Raw genomic sequence first — 13,599 nt, 5'->3', positions numbered from 1 at the left:
ACATTAAGGGCTTAAGATCTAACTATACCAAATGAATCGTTAATTACGAGACGACAGATGTGTCAAGCGCATTTTCAGTAATTTTCAGACGATAGATGGTGTAATGAATTACTTTCCCACTGGGAAATGAACTTGATTAATCAACGATTAGTAATTTCCCATTTGTCAATAAAGAACTTTCACCAAAGATTATGTTTTGACATAACATCCTTTTTAAGATACAGTTTTTGTGGTACATCATCTGTAATTTCCAGCTGATTTTTATACAAATGGGAGATAATTTTAATATTATAAAAAACACCTCTTATGCCCGAGAAAATATTCCAATAATGGTTGAGTAAAACGTATGATAACTGATTTTCTGCGTATATACCTGCATCATCATACAGCGCTCATTTTTATGTGCAGTTTAAATAAAATTAGAAATAACCCTTACAAGAAATTATGGCTTTAACTGTCTGAAAATGATACAATGTAGTATGTTACAACTTATAAGTGACCAATTAGCAATTTTATTACGTGTACAAATTGTAATTCGTCATTTTTCTTACTTTTTCTCGAAAATTTCATCAATCTCTTGAGGGACGAGCGCAGAAATAACTAATGTCCACTCATGCTGGAGAGATGCGCAAAATTCCAACTACGGCTCGCCTTTAATTAAGCGTGCAATCGATCTCGATCATGTAAAAGTTATGAAACTGTTTGTCAAAGAGATTTATTTCACTGACTAAGTTTTAAACTGCATATAAGCTATTGATTATTCTTCCGGATTTGATTAGGTACTGGCTCAGTTATTTCATTGGTGTATTGCAATCATCAAACGTATTGACCCTCGATATCGGAGATGATATCTTTAAGAATTGGTGACCGTTCTAAAGTCGTCCCCACTAGCCTCGGAAAAAATAGTTTTATCCCAGAAAAACAAATCTGGGGGGAAAAAAACATTTCATCTGATCTTTTCTATCTAAAGTACGATATTTATATTCTCTATTGTGACTTTAGGGTAGAACTGACAAAGAAATTATACTCGTCTTTGAAAATTATTTTAAAAAGGCACGTAGTGGACATTTGACACAAATTGAAAATCTTAAAAAATACGCTATTATATAACTTAAAATGTTTCATGTCTTAGGTTCTTGTATGTCAATATAGGGCACGAAAATTAAAAATTGAGAAATTTGTAAGAGTTCACGTAAACTGGAAAATTTGAACATATTAAAGCAAATAGTGACTTGTAATTTCAGATGACGACTCTAGTGCTGACGGTAAACTATGTAAATGTTGTAACTGTTAGCCATTGTTATGCATGTATCGTGTAAAACCATATTGTTTGCAATTATTACATATTTAATGAAGCACAAATTATAATGTAGCTGAATATACCCGTTAAAGTTTCAAAACCGGTATATCTATGATTCAAGTGATTCTTTCAAATTAGCAAGATATAAAACTTGTCCAGGTCGAAAAGTAAACATAACTTCCATTGCGATATAAAATAATGTAATAACGTGAAAACATTTCTTAATTAATAACCAAATGTTTTCGCCAGTTGTACCTGCTAAATTCTTACTTGTTTAAGAGAGAATCAAAAGAGGAAATATAGTCTGATTCTTATAGATACAGATAAGATATGCCTTGAACATTCGTGTTTTAATTTATTGCGTAAAACATCTTAGTTAAAAAAGGTTTTAATTTTGTATGACGTCATTTCCTGTATATTTATGTTGTTACTGATGAAGGCATTGAGCCGAAACATGTTTAACAAAAAGACATAAATAGAAATATTAGTGTTAGTTTTGTTTTGGATTATTTAAGTAAGTATTGATGGAAACTTTCAAAATGATTTTATTGAGATGGATTCCTTAAGCAGCATCGCTGACGAATACAAATTCTGTCTACACGTTGTTGTTTTAAAAGAACTCATAAGAAGCCAATAACACGTACCCAATGACCTGTCTTATATTTTGCAGACACGACATATTACGATGGCAGTGTCAGAAAAAAGGGAAAATGGAAAACTTTAAAGAATAAAATTAAAGGCAGTCTTCGATTAAGATCACCAAGACATACAAGTAAGATAATAACAGTGAATATGATAATGCTGAAAAACTGCTAGTCTTTTCTGCTCCTAATCTTTTGTCACTATCAAACAAATGTGAACTTAAATGTTTGTAACATGTACTATAGATAACTGTTGTTGTCATATTTCCAGATAGCATATTCCAATGATATACATATCACGCATATTCTCAATATTTCACGTCAGTCTTTATTTTCTTTTCAGAAAAAGAGGATGTTAGTGTAATACGATCAACAGGTAATGCAATCATAAATAAATGAGCCGTGCCATGAGAAAACCAATATAGTGGGTTTGCGACCAGCATGGATCCAGACCAGCCTGCGCATCCGCGCATTCTGGTCAGGATCCATGCTGTCCGCTAACGGTTTCTCTAACTACAATAGGCTTTGAAAGCGAACAGCATGGATCCTGACCAGACTGCGCGGATGCGCAGGCTGGTCTGGATCCATGCTGGTCGCAAACCCACTACGTTGGTTTTCTCATGGTACGGCTCAAATGTTAAAATGTTAGTTTTTTTCTCAGTTAAGAATACTCTACTGACAGATCTTTTGATAGACTCTCTCCAATCCAAGAGAGGATTTATAATTCACAAAAACTAAAGATGCCTTAAGAGTTCAAAATAACCGTTAAAATAAGATTTTAATTATATTTCAATTTATCTGGGAGAATAATAAAGAAAATCAGAAAATAAATGACACAATACAGTTATGTTCGTATCCATAGGTTTATTCTAACCAACTTGTTTTGTATTCTATGCCTCCTTTTATATGCGGAATAACAATCCGGCAATCATGTTTATTTACGTTATATAATATTGACATTATAACTCGCAAAAGCGGTTTTTATTCCACTTTTTTAGCACACTTTTAACAGTTATGACCATATAGGGAAACACGAAGCTCCCATTGCTCAAATGAATGCTGTTCTATTATGTCTGCTACATGTAGATAGTTATAACGTGTTTATTCATTGTTGTTGGTGTTTTTTTTTTCAGCTGTTTTACTATTTTCTTGTCAGTCAAGCTGTATTTATGTATATAATGATAATAAAAAATGCAGCAACTTGTCCTTATAAACGACAGGCTCAAGAAGTATTATTTATAACATAATTTTTGTAATAAATAACTTCCACAACTATTTGAGCAATATAAAATTGTGTTCCTGTATCTCTTGACTTGCTATGTCAAGATACAAATTGCTACTTTCCAGTCGAGACTTTGACGAAAATCCTTTAATTTGTTTAGACCACTTAGCTTAATCTTTGCTTAATTTTGTTCGCATTCGCTAACAATAAACATCTCTTCTCGCACAAAGCACGAATATCACACGACATATCACACTGAAAATAAGCAAATGGTTCCAATCGGAAAGCAATAAAATGATATAAATTTACTATTTTTGTGACCATGGTTGTTCAGATAAAATAGCATCTACAGCAAGCTATTTTCCATGCTGCTTTTTAATTTTAAATCTAAAATTTTGTTTTCCTCAAAATGTTAGAATTATCCATGGTTGTTTTAAAATAACACCAACTACTTAAACTCAAAATTTCTGAGGTAAATGTGAAAAAAGAAAGAATGGTGTTTACTTTCTATGTGAAATTGTAAACATTATTATAACTGAATTATACTGAAGTATATGATTCTAGTTGTGAATAAAATGCTTGCAGATATTCCAGAATACTCTTCAAAAATAACGAAGGAATGGAAAGCAGAAAAGATTGATAGCGTCAGTTTGGCAATGTTAGAGGACGCTGCACAAAGACTGCTCGATGAAGATGAATTCAAAGTAGTAAAAAGACATATTAAAACGGTAAGATAAACAAATTTTCAATGAAAACACTAACGAACAGATAAAATACTGTAATGATGTAATGAACCTTTATTACTCTGTTTAAATCGATCTCCGGACATAACAAACATATTTGGCAATGTTTGAAAAAAGAAGGTTTACTTTTATTGCTTTACAAGCCCACCATGTTTACGGACTCTAAAGCTACACAGGGATCAGATCAATAAAATGATGCTGATACAATTTCTAATTTAGTTTAAAGTGCCGCAAGGAGTCTTTATTATTCTTATAGATGATTTCATTTCAATTTATTTTAGACATGAGAGCAATTACTTCCGCAATTAAGGCTACATGTATACAGTGATGGTTTTAATATAATTCTCTAGAGCTTGCAAATGTAGCATGCGTTATATCGGATCAATATATACCAATTATAGATTTAAGTACTTACTCGTGACCGTATTTCTATATTCCCGAGTTTATTCAAAGAACAATATTTTCAACTTACCCTACAGCGGATCGAATTATCATTGCACACGTAGCGTCAGAAAATGTCTCAGTTTCCTATAAATAGATAAGAGCAAAATATCTCGATTCAATGAGATTGAATCTTGATTCATGGTATTATGGTTTAGTTGGTTCTGCTTTTTACAATTGATCAACATAAGTCTAATCGCAATTTTCAATATCTGCAATATGACAAAAAAGTTATTTACAGTGTCCTACAAGCTTTTTATTTCTGTATAACAAAAGCTTGTAGTTTACATTTGCCATCTATATTTGCTTTCTTGTTGTATCAAGAAAGTAAATTTTGTGAATTCTGTTAAGATAAGCACAGTCACGAGTATCGAATCTGGGATGAAAAACAAATATGATCAGAAAGACAATAAAACTTGTTTTCATCTTGAATCAATCCAAACTGAAAATGTGGTGAAATATGAGCCCCTATCAAATGATATATACCATCTACACAAGGCTAGAATCCAGAGATTCGAGCCTGAGAGCAATGGAATCACTTCCAACGCCGTTGTGAAATAAATTCTCCTGAAAATTACACAAACTGTCTATCACTATTTCACGTATGTGTTTAGTTACAAAATGTCATCAGGAAACGAGTGCCTTCCGGTGAATTTGACCCGTGCTCAGCTGACAGCCATTTTCATACCGTTTCGTTGTGCCGCATTTTTATCTCGACTTTTCGAAGAAAAAATAGAGCTGTTGCACTCGCCCTGGCGTCGGCGTCGGCGTCGGCGTTGTTTAAAGATTGATGAAGTTAAATATATCTGTTACTATCAAAGCTATTGACTTGAAACTTAAAATAGTTATTTACTATCAAAGTCCTCACCAGGGAAAACAATCCCCATAACGCTGATTTGAATTTTGACAGAGTTATGCCACTTTTTATCTTAGCATTTTTGGGTTAAAGTGTTTGATAAAGTTAATGTTACTATCAAAGCTTTTGACTTGAAACTTAAAATAGTTATTTACTATCAAAGTCTACAACAGGAGAAACAATCCCTATAACTCTGTTTGAATTTTGACAGAGTTATGCCCCTTTTTAACTTAGCATTTTTTGGTTAAAGTTTTTGATAAAGTCAAATATCTCTGTTACTATCGAAGCTTTTGACTTATAACTTAAAATAGTTATTTACTTTCAAAGTATACACCAGAAGAAACAACCCCCATGATTTAAATTTTGACAGAGTTATGCTCCTATTTAACTTATAATTGTTTGGTTAAAGTTTTTAACCAGGTTTTCAACGATACCTGAGTTATTAGATTGGGGTATGTCGTTGGGCGGGCGGGCGGCGTCAAACTGGTGTTTCTGGTCAATAACTTTTGTTTAGGTAAAGATATTTGAAAAAACTTGGTATGTATGTAGCTTATATCAAGACAAAGGCTGGGATTGATTTTGGGGTTTCTGGGGTCAAGGTCAAGGTCACTATTACTTAAAATAGAAAAAGGGTTTCCGGTCAATAACTTAACTTAGGAATTAGCTATCATGATGAAACTTGGTGTATAGAAAACTTATATAAAGTTGTAGCTTGGGATTGATTTTGGGGTTTCTGGGATCAAGGTCAAGGTCATTGTTACTAAAAATAGGGTTAGGGTTAGGTTAGGGTTAGGGTTAGGGTTTTGCTTTAAAGTGGTGCACTGTGATTCAGTGTACCTTTTATACGCCCGAAGGGACGTATTATGTTATGACGCTGGTGTCCGTCTGTCCGTCCGTCTGTCTGTCCGTCTGTCCGTTAGCAATTTCGTGACCTCTCTGTAACTCTTGAACCCCTTGAAGGATTTCAAGGAAACTTGACACAAATGTTCACCACACCCAGACGACGTGCAGAGCGCATGTTCCGGATGTCTCGTTTCAAGGTCAAGGTCACACTTAGGAGTCAAAGGTCATATCAGTTTGTTTCGTGTCCGCTCTGTAACTCTTGAACTGCTGGAAGGATTTCAAAGAAACTTGGCAGAAATGTTTACCACATTGCAACGATGTGCAGAGCGCATGTTCCGGATGACTCGCTTCAAAGTTAAGGTCACACTTAAGGGCCAAAGGTCATATATGACTTTGCTTTGTGTATATTGCTCTGCATTGCAATGCTCTTGTTTTTATTTGGCAGATCTCTTTTTTTTGTACTTACAATAATTTTTTTTTGAATTACTTCCCTTTTATGTTACTATAAATAGCTTATTTTGAAACTTTTTTATTATTGGCCGTAGGGAAAAACCGAGACCACTTTTCTGTGGTACAACATGGATGGTACCTCCAACTTTAAGGTGTATTTTTACATACCTGTACCTGATAAGGATTTTTTTGTAGACTTTGAACTTTTTTTGTGGACTTAGATTTGTTTTTTTGAAGTTTTCCTTTTGTTGTTCCAGTCCTTTGGGGCTTCAACAGTCAAGTTCTTAAAATTTTGCTCCCATCCTATGATGTAAGCCTTCGGGCGTATATTGCCCCGCTTGGCGGCGCTCTTGTTTATTCTTATGAAAAGTGTTGAAAACCTGGTTTCGTGGCATTGCCGCGTTTCTTGTATAAAGTTTTAACTGGCAAAGCTCTAATTCAGAGTCAAGCACTGAGAAAAGTCGAACGTGCTGTCTTACGGACAGCTCAAGTTAGCTACCTGGGAATTTCAGCAGGAAGGCACTCGTTTCAAGATAGATATTTCATGAACGGGAAGGGCTAGGGATTTCCGGTTGGTCTCATGTTAAAACTAATTCCAAGGTCCAGTACTCGTGCCTTTGAAGATACGGTGGAACCTCAGACGTCAACAGTTTTTCTTATTATATACTCATTTAATAACTCCGTTAAGTTTCAATGGAACCTGAAACCATATTGACGTTCAAATTTCATATCGGGTGTTTGTCGTAGTTTATGACGTCAGTTTCTTGTATGTCGTCTCGTTTAAAAGTTCTTTAAAGACGATATTTTTAATTTTGCTCAGGCTTAGTAACAAATTTGTATAATTTATATAATAATTTCAAGTGTAGATGCGTAGATTCTATGTAATAAAAAGATTATTAGATTTGCACTCATTCTTTCGCGAAATAATATTGCGCTCCTAAAGTCGCGCAATATTTCCGCTGCAGAACTCGTGCATATTTCTCGATACAAATCTAATAACCTATAAATATCAACTCGTGAGTGTGACGTCATTTCTGACGCAAGGTTCATATGTGTCGTCGCGTTAAAGAGTTCGTTATATTCAACTTTATTCAGACTACTGAACATATTTGCAAAAATATTGGTAAGTCTAAAGATGTACGTAATAAGCAGAGTATTAGATTTGCAAAATACGACGAAAATATCATGCGGGTTTTTCGATGCTACTGTTGCACAATATTTTCACTGCAGGACTAATGGATATTTCTCAATATAAATCTAAAAACCTATAATTGTTGTAGAACCATGAAAGCTAAATGTTTACAAAAAGCAATATTCTTAACCATATTTGCAGTATCATGAATCCCATGACCTTGAAAGGCTGGTTGATGTTTTGCTGGTTATACTAGATAAACCGGAGAAGCTTACCTTAATCAAGGATGTCAGGTAAATATTGAAGATATAATTAGTTTGTTTCAAAATAAGTGGGTGAATAAAAAATACACTCAAGTATACGTAAGGCATAAATTTTTAGTTAGTTGTGCATGCTGTTAAACATTTTTATGATTTGTAGATTCTACTTGTATTAAAAATGCAAAAAGAGCGTTGGTCATATACAAGTGTGTTTCGGTAATTTTATACTTTTTCATGGCTTTGCCACCTTAAGACCAACTTTAGCATCATTTTACCAGAACACAATAAACCTTTTATAAAAGGAGTCACGAACTTAGTATTTAGTCGTACAGAGAAAAAGTTTTAAAGACTAGAAATGACACCTATAACCAAAACATATAGCTTACCTTATACATTGTATCACACACATTTTCCTAAAACTTCAGAATTCCACCATTCTATCATAAAACAAACGAGATATCTATTAAAATATCTTATTTGTAGCAATGACAACATTTGTTTATATTCAGAAGATCATAATTGAGCCGCTCCATGAGAAAACCAACATAGTGACTTTGCGACCAGCATGGATCCAGACCAGCCTGCGCATCCGCGCAGTCTGGTCAGGATCCATGCTGTTTGCTTTTAAAGCCTATTGGAATTGGAGAAACTGTTAGCGAACAGCATGGATCCTGACCAGACTGCGCGGATGCGCAGACTGGTCTGGATCCATGCTGGTCGCAAAGCCACTATGTTGGTTTTCCCATGGCACGGCGCATATAGTGTTTCTCAACATTTATAAACATTTTTCACAATTACAATTGCAGGGGTGTTATCTACCAGCACGACATGGTAAAATTTGACAATATGGTGAACCACTTCGAAATAGAAGAAGCCTACCAGAAACTATCAATGAAGCTGCATCTACCACTGAATCATAAACCACAGAAGAGGCCACGCAGAAAGCTAATCACCACCGAAATAGGTAAATGTCCTTGAATAACCTAATAATTTTCTTCTTCATACGCGCATTTTGTTTTATTTTAAAGCATATCATCTGTTACCATTACTGTCAACATTGTCTGGGAGTAGTGGATCGTTCGGAAAATAAGTAAACGCGATCAGGTAGGCGAGTGTTTGAAATTGTACCTCAAACATCCTTTGATGTTATTGCCAATATCGATGACATGCATTCTGCTTAAATATCCAAAGGTTCATTTAGTAACATGTATACCAGGCGCTAAAAAGCTGATTGCTTTGATGAAATTTCTGTATACTCACAATAGACCTATAGACCGAGTGTTTTGCATGAATACTGTATGTACTCTTTGTCTGTAATCATCAAAATCATAGTTGCATTGATTTTATCTCAGACTACTGTTCTATTTTGGACTGTAGTATCTCGTTCTTTTTCATGACATCGTCCTTAATAATTGCCTATCTTTTATACAATTTACTTTCTTGATTTGTCGATCGATCAAATCCAGTGTAGCTGACTGTCTGCTGGAAGTTGATACGATTTTCTGATAATATGTATTCCCTCGGTGAATCTGCTACTACGTTTGTAAGGGAATATACCAGAACCTCTATTACTTTCATCCAATTATTTCGTACTATCATTAACTAAACGTGTAGCAAACTGGATATAAGATGTATTAATCATAGTATATGTAATCTGGTGTAAACATTTTTAGAAAAAAAGCAGAATTTGAATATTTGGCTTAAAATCAAATTTTCTCAATTAGATTGTTTGAATAAATGTGTGAACGCTATATGGACTTTTAGAAATCTTCTTGATACATCTGAATGAAATTAATCCACAAGATAAAACTGTGTCTTGAAAGTACGTTTGCCAAACAGTCATAAAAATATGTTCGTATTGAATTCAGTCCCTTCAAACTTGATTCCACGACAACTGTCTGAATTGTGGGCATTATCGGTATTATTGGACACAAAAACTAAATATCTCACAAAGTGCAGGGACCTAAGGCCACTTCTTCATTGTTGGTCCAGTCTTACCGTGCCTAATCAAAATAAAATTGTAATGTTGACCTGCAAATTACACAAGATCTCTTTTTCAACAAAGGTAAATGCTGTACTTTGCTAGAATTCGTGTTATAGAATTTACAGATTATTTATACAATACCTTAATATTTTACCACGATAGATAATTCATGTCATTTAGATTTATTTTTCTTTATACCTGTTGAATATTCATATTTGGTTTGCTTTGCATCCAGAAAATCCATCCGATGTTCCAAACGCCGAAAAAAGCCTCGATTCTGGTGAAGGTATATTATATCTTGTCCTTATTGTTGTCTGCATTTGTGTCTCTGCTTTTGTTTCGTTTAGTTCCATGTTATCAGTATTAAATTTTACCACTGATTTCCCAGATTATAAACATAGTGCCAGTGCACATTGACATAATACAACATGCAAGAAAAGAGTTATGGTTCATGACCTTCTTACTCACCTGTCAATAATGAAAAAAGGTATGACGTATTAAAGAAAAAAGACAACTTCAAGAAATTGCTAAAATACAAGTCATCTGAGAGAAAAACGGCCATAATTCTTACAAATGGTGGGGGGCCTCTTGATAATGAAGTGTACAAAGTTTCAAAGCTGTACCTCTAAGAGTATTCAAATAATTGAACCAAAATTTCAATAAATAAATTGGGCTATACGTGTGACACTATGTAAGTCAGAGTAATGACAGTGCACAAAAGGCCATAATTCTGACGAAATGCAGGTGATGATTATGGTACTTGTCCTACTTAATCAATTAATGATAATAAACAAGAAATTTCAAAATTATAGTTCTGATAGCTTTTTTTTTTTAAAAGAGAACCTGAGCAAAAATCTTAATCAACGCCGACGCCGGCTGCCAAGTGACGACAATGAAACACAAAAAAAAGACTTTATAGTAGAAATTTTCTCCATTTAATTTCAGAGTTGGATTGGATTCCTATTCCTACCGTCGAGGTTTTCTTTTTTTTTTATTTGTTTTTGTTTTTCATGTAATTCTTAGCTATTGTTAGCAGATTCGCCTTCATGTATATTTCCATTTTCTTAGATAGGATTCCTTGATCATTATACTTTAGTTTCAATATGTGTTCAAATATGTGTTCTAACTATCATGTAACTAGCCTTGAATACGGAGTCATCATTTCCTCTCATCTTTTATCTTTTAAAACGAAAAAAAGACCAGATTCATTATAATTGTTATCTCTAGATTGTTAATCTTATACATTACTTGAAATTTTCCAACAATTATGCATGTGTTAAACTTTGAAAATATTTACAACAAAAGTCAGGTTTATTATTTAGGTTTAATTAATTGTAATGAATTAGATCATTAATCTAAATGAACTGAATATACAGAAAACTGAATCGATTTTCTGTATAGAACAAAACCCTTAAGCTAGCGTGAAGAATCAGTGATTTAATATTTCATGATAGATTGTGGATGCGGAGAGCATTTAATTGCTTGTATCTGACACGCACGCATTTTTCTATTTTGAGGTTGAATAAAATTAAACATAAATGATCATATATGCACAGTGTTTTTAGCAAGTAAATATACGTTAACAACTCCCTAAAAGAAACACTAGCTTTCAAAATTGTTCTTAAAATACAAAACGCCTTTGGTATCAATAGCTGAATTATTTTATCTAGAGAGTACTAATACTCGTGCTGAAAGATTTTGTTATCAATTATTCAGCGGAAGATGGTCATTTTCATATAAAGACGATGAAAAAGAAGGATGTCGTTGACGTTATGAAGGAGAATGTAGAGGAAACCAAAGCTAAAGTAACCTCCCCACATAGACAGGTAGAGTTTATTTCAACAAAACCTCAAGGAGTCTATAGAAAACCCAGAGAGGTAGAGTCTATGTCAATAACATTTCAGGTGATCTATAGCTTAATCAGAAAGATGGAAGTTATTTAAATAACTTAAACCTTAACCACACAGTTTTTAAACAAAACTTTAAGAAGCATTAAAGCTTAACGTCCCTATACTCACCAGAAGAAATATTGTTTTCCATAAATTCGTATGGAATACAAATGTACCTAGAAAAATATAAATCCAAATTATCTTTCCAACAAGAGAGTTAGGTTTGAAACTGGTTACAAAATGTAAGTGTACCTATTAAGAATAATGGTTTATGACATACTAATCAAAATTGCTTAAGTCCCGTCAGTATCTTCGGCAATATCTTTCACAATTCATAGTACATTTGAGCCGTGCCATGAGAAAAGCAACATAGTGGGTTTGCGACCAGCAAGGATCCAGACCAGCCTGCGCATCCGCGCAGTCTGGTCAGGACACATGCTGTTCGCTTTCAAAGCCTATTACAATTAGAGAAACCGTTAGCGAACAGCATGGATCCTGACCAGACTGCGCGGATGCGCAGGCTGGTCTGGATCCTTGCTGGTCGCATACCCACTATGTTGGTTTTCTCATGGCACGGCTCATTTATTGAATTTCTTATGTACTTAAACGCTTTTCTGATAATAAAATGTTAAAATTTCAACAAAAATGAGTGGGGCAAAGACAGCATTTCATTCTTTTGCATGAAAGTCACAAAGTACACATGAAAGAAATTGTGTTCATAAAACGAGCAAATATCATTTGTAAGGTTGCAGAGATCTGGATATTGACTTTTCACGAAAAATGATCCAATATCAAAAAAATAATAATTTGTTCCAAATTTAGGACAGGAGGAAGAGGTTACGTCGTATTTGTCAGGATTTTCCTGCATTATAATGAAATTTATTAGTTTACCAATTGTAGAATTGTACGTGTATTTTATGAATTTGGTTAAGGCCTTGAAATGGTAAATTATGTCATACCATCACTCTACTTTGCTGAAGTTCTATTATATTATTCACAAAATCTTGTTCTAAATAACTGAGGCATTTGAAAGATATACCATTAATAATCTTAAAGATGTTGTCAAATATACCGAGGGGTGGGGGTGGTCATTAGAAATTTTCTTTAATTGTACATCTGCATGACTTTTTCCTATGAGGACTATAACTTTGTATGCCCTTCTTGATTAATTGATTGTTTTTTAATAAAGCAATGTCTTCAGAGAAACACGCAATTCATTTAAAATGATATTTTACCATGTGAGTATCCTTCCAGGGGCGAATCGCAGAAGAAAAGTCAGCTTTAGATGAGTTTGAATATCTTGACTTTGAGCATTTAGAAGAAGGCTCTTGCATAGCTGCTTTTAGGTATGTTTTCCCTGTTGTCGACAAAAACTGCGTATACACTACCTTTTCAAATTAAGGTCCAAGTCATAAAATACAATGCATCTCTTAGTCTAGTTACCATCCGTATACATAGTATACATGAAATTTTGTAATGCTACTGCTTTATATTTGTTTGAATCTATACGCTTGCATGCAAAATTCTAAATTCATTAAAAAATTTCTGTCTTTTTGTTGAGTCTTAACGTCTCACAAATAATGTTATGGTCATAGAGATTGAGATCATATAGATGCAGTATTTCCAATGCTTGTTGCCCTAATAGCATAGGTTTACATTTGTTATTCTGTGCCGTCGCAAATAATACATGTATTAAGTTCAATGTATGTTAACCAATTAGACAAATATGTCAGATAGACGGAAGTGTATATACATTGTATGGAGCATATTTTGTCTGATACTTTATCATTTCGCACATGGACGGAGATGACATTTATGATCCGTTATGAAACAGTAAA

General features: G+C 33.8%; 1 protein-coding gene across 7 annotated transcripts in view; it reads left to right on the top strand.

Moving 5' to 3' along the window:
- LOC123547069 (uncharacterized) overlaps positions 1-13,599 on the top strand; it is a 29,006-nt gene that overhangs the window by 13,090 nt on the left and 2,317 nt on the right. For 3 of the 7 annotated variants that reach the window (XM_053551357.1, XM_053551356.1, XM_053551362.1), the window contains 8 exons: positions 1,971-2,072; positions 2,285-2,317; positions 3,749-3,891; positions 7,830-7,921; positions 8,695-8,852; positions 10,108-10,158; positions 11,589-11,776; positions 13,016-13,107. In XM_053551357.1, the coding sequence (XP_053407332.1) occupies positions 1,971-2,072; positions 2,285-2,317; positions 3,749-3,891; positions 7,830-7,921; positions 8,695-8,852; positions 10,108-10,158; positions 11,589-11,776; positions 13,016-13,107 (859 nt within the window). The remainder of the gene's footprint in view (positions 1-1,970; positions 2,073-2,284; positions 2,318-3,748; positions 3,892-7,829; positions 7,922-8,694; positions 8,853-10,107; positions 10,159-11,588; positions 11,777-13,015; positions 13,108-13,599) is intronic. The other 4 variants (XM_045333843.2, XM_053551360.1, XM_053551359.1 and 1 more) reach the window with 4 other exon arrangements.

Source organism: Mercenaria mercenaria, chromosome 9 (assembly GCF_021730395.1).
Source record: "Mercenaria mercenaria strain notata chromosome 9, MADL_Memer_1, whole genome shotgun sequence".
In the NCBI taxonomy this organism is placed as follows: domain Eukaryota; kingdom Metazoa; phylum Mollusca; class Bivalvia; order Venerida; family Veneridae; genus Mercenaria; species Mercenaria mercenaria.
Note: the sequence above shows the minus strand (reverse complement) of the source record. Positions and strands in the feature narration are given on the sequence as shown.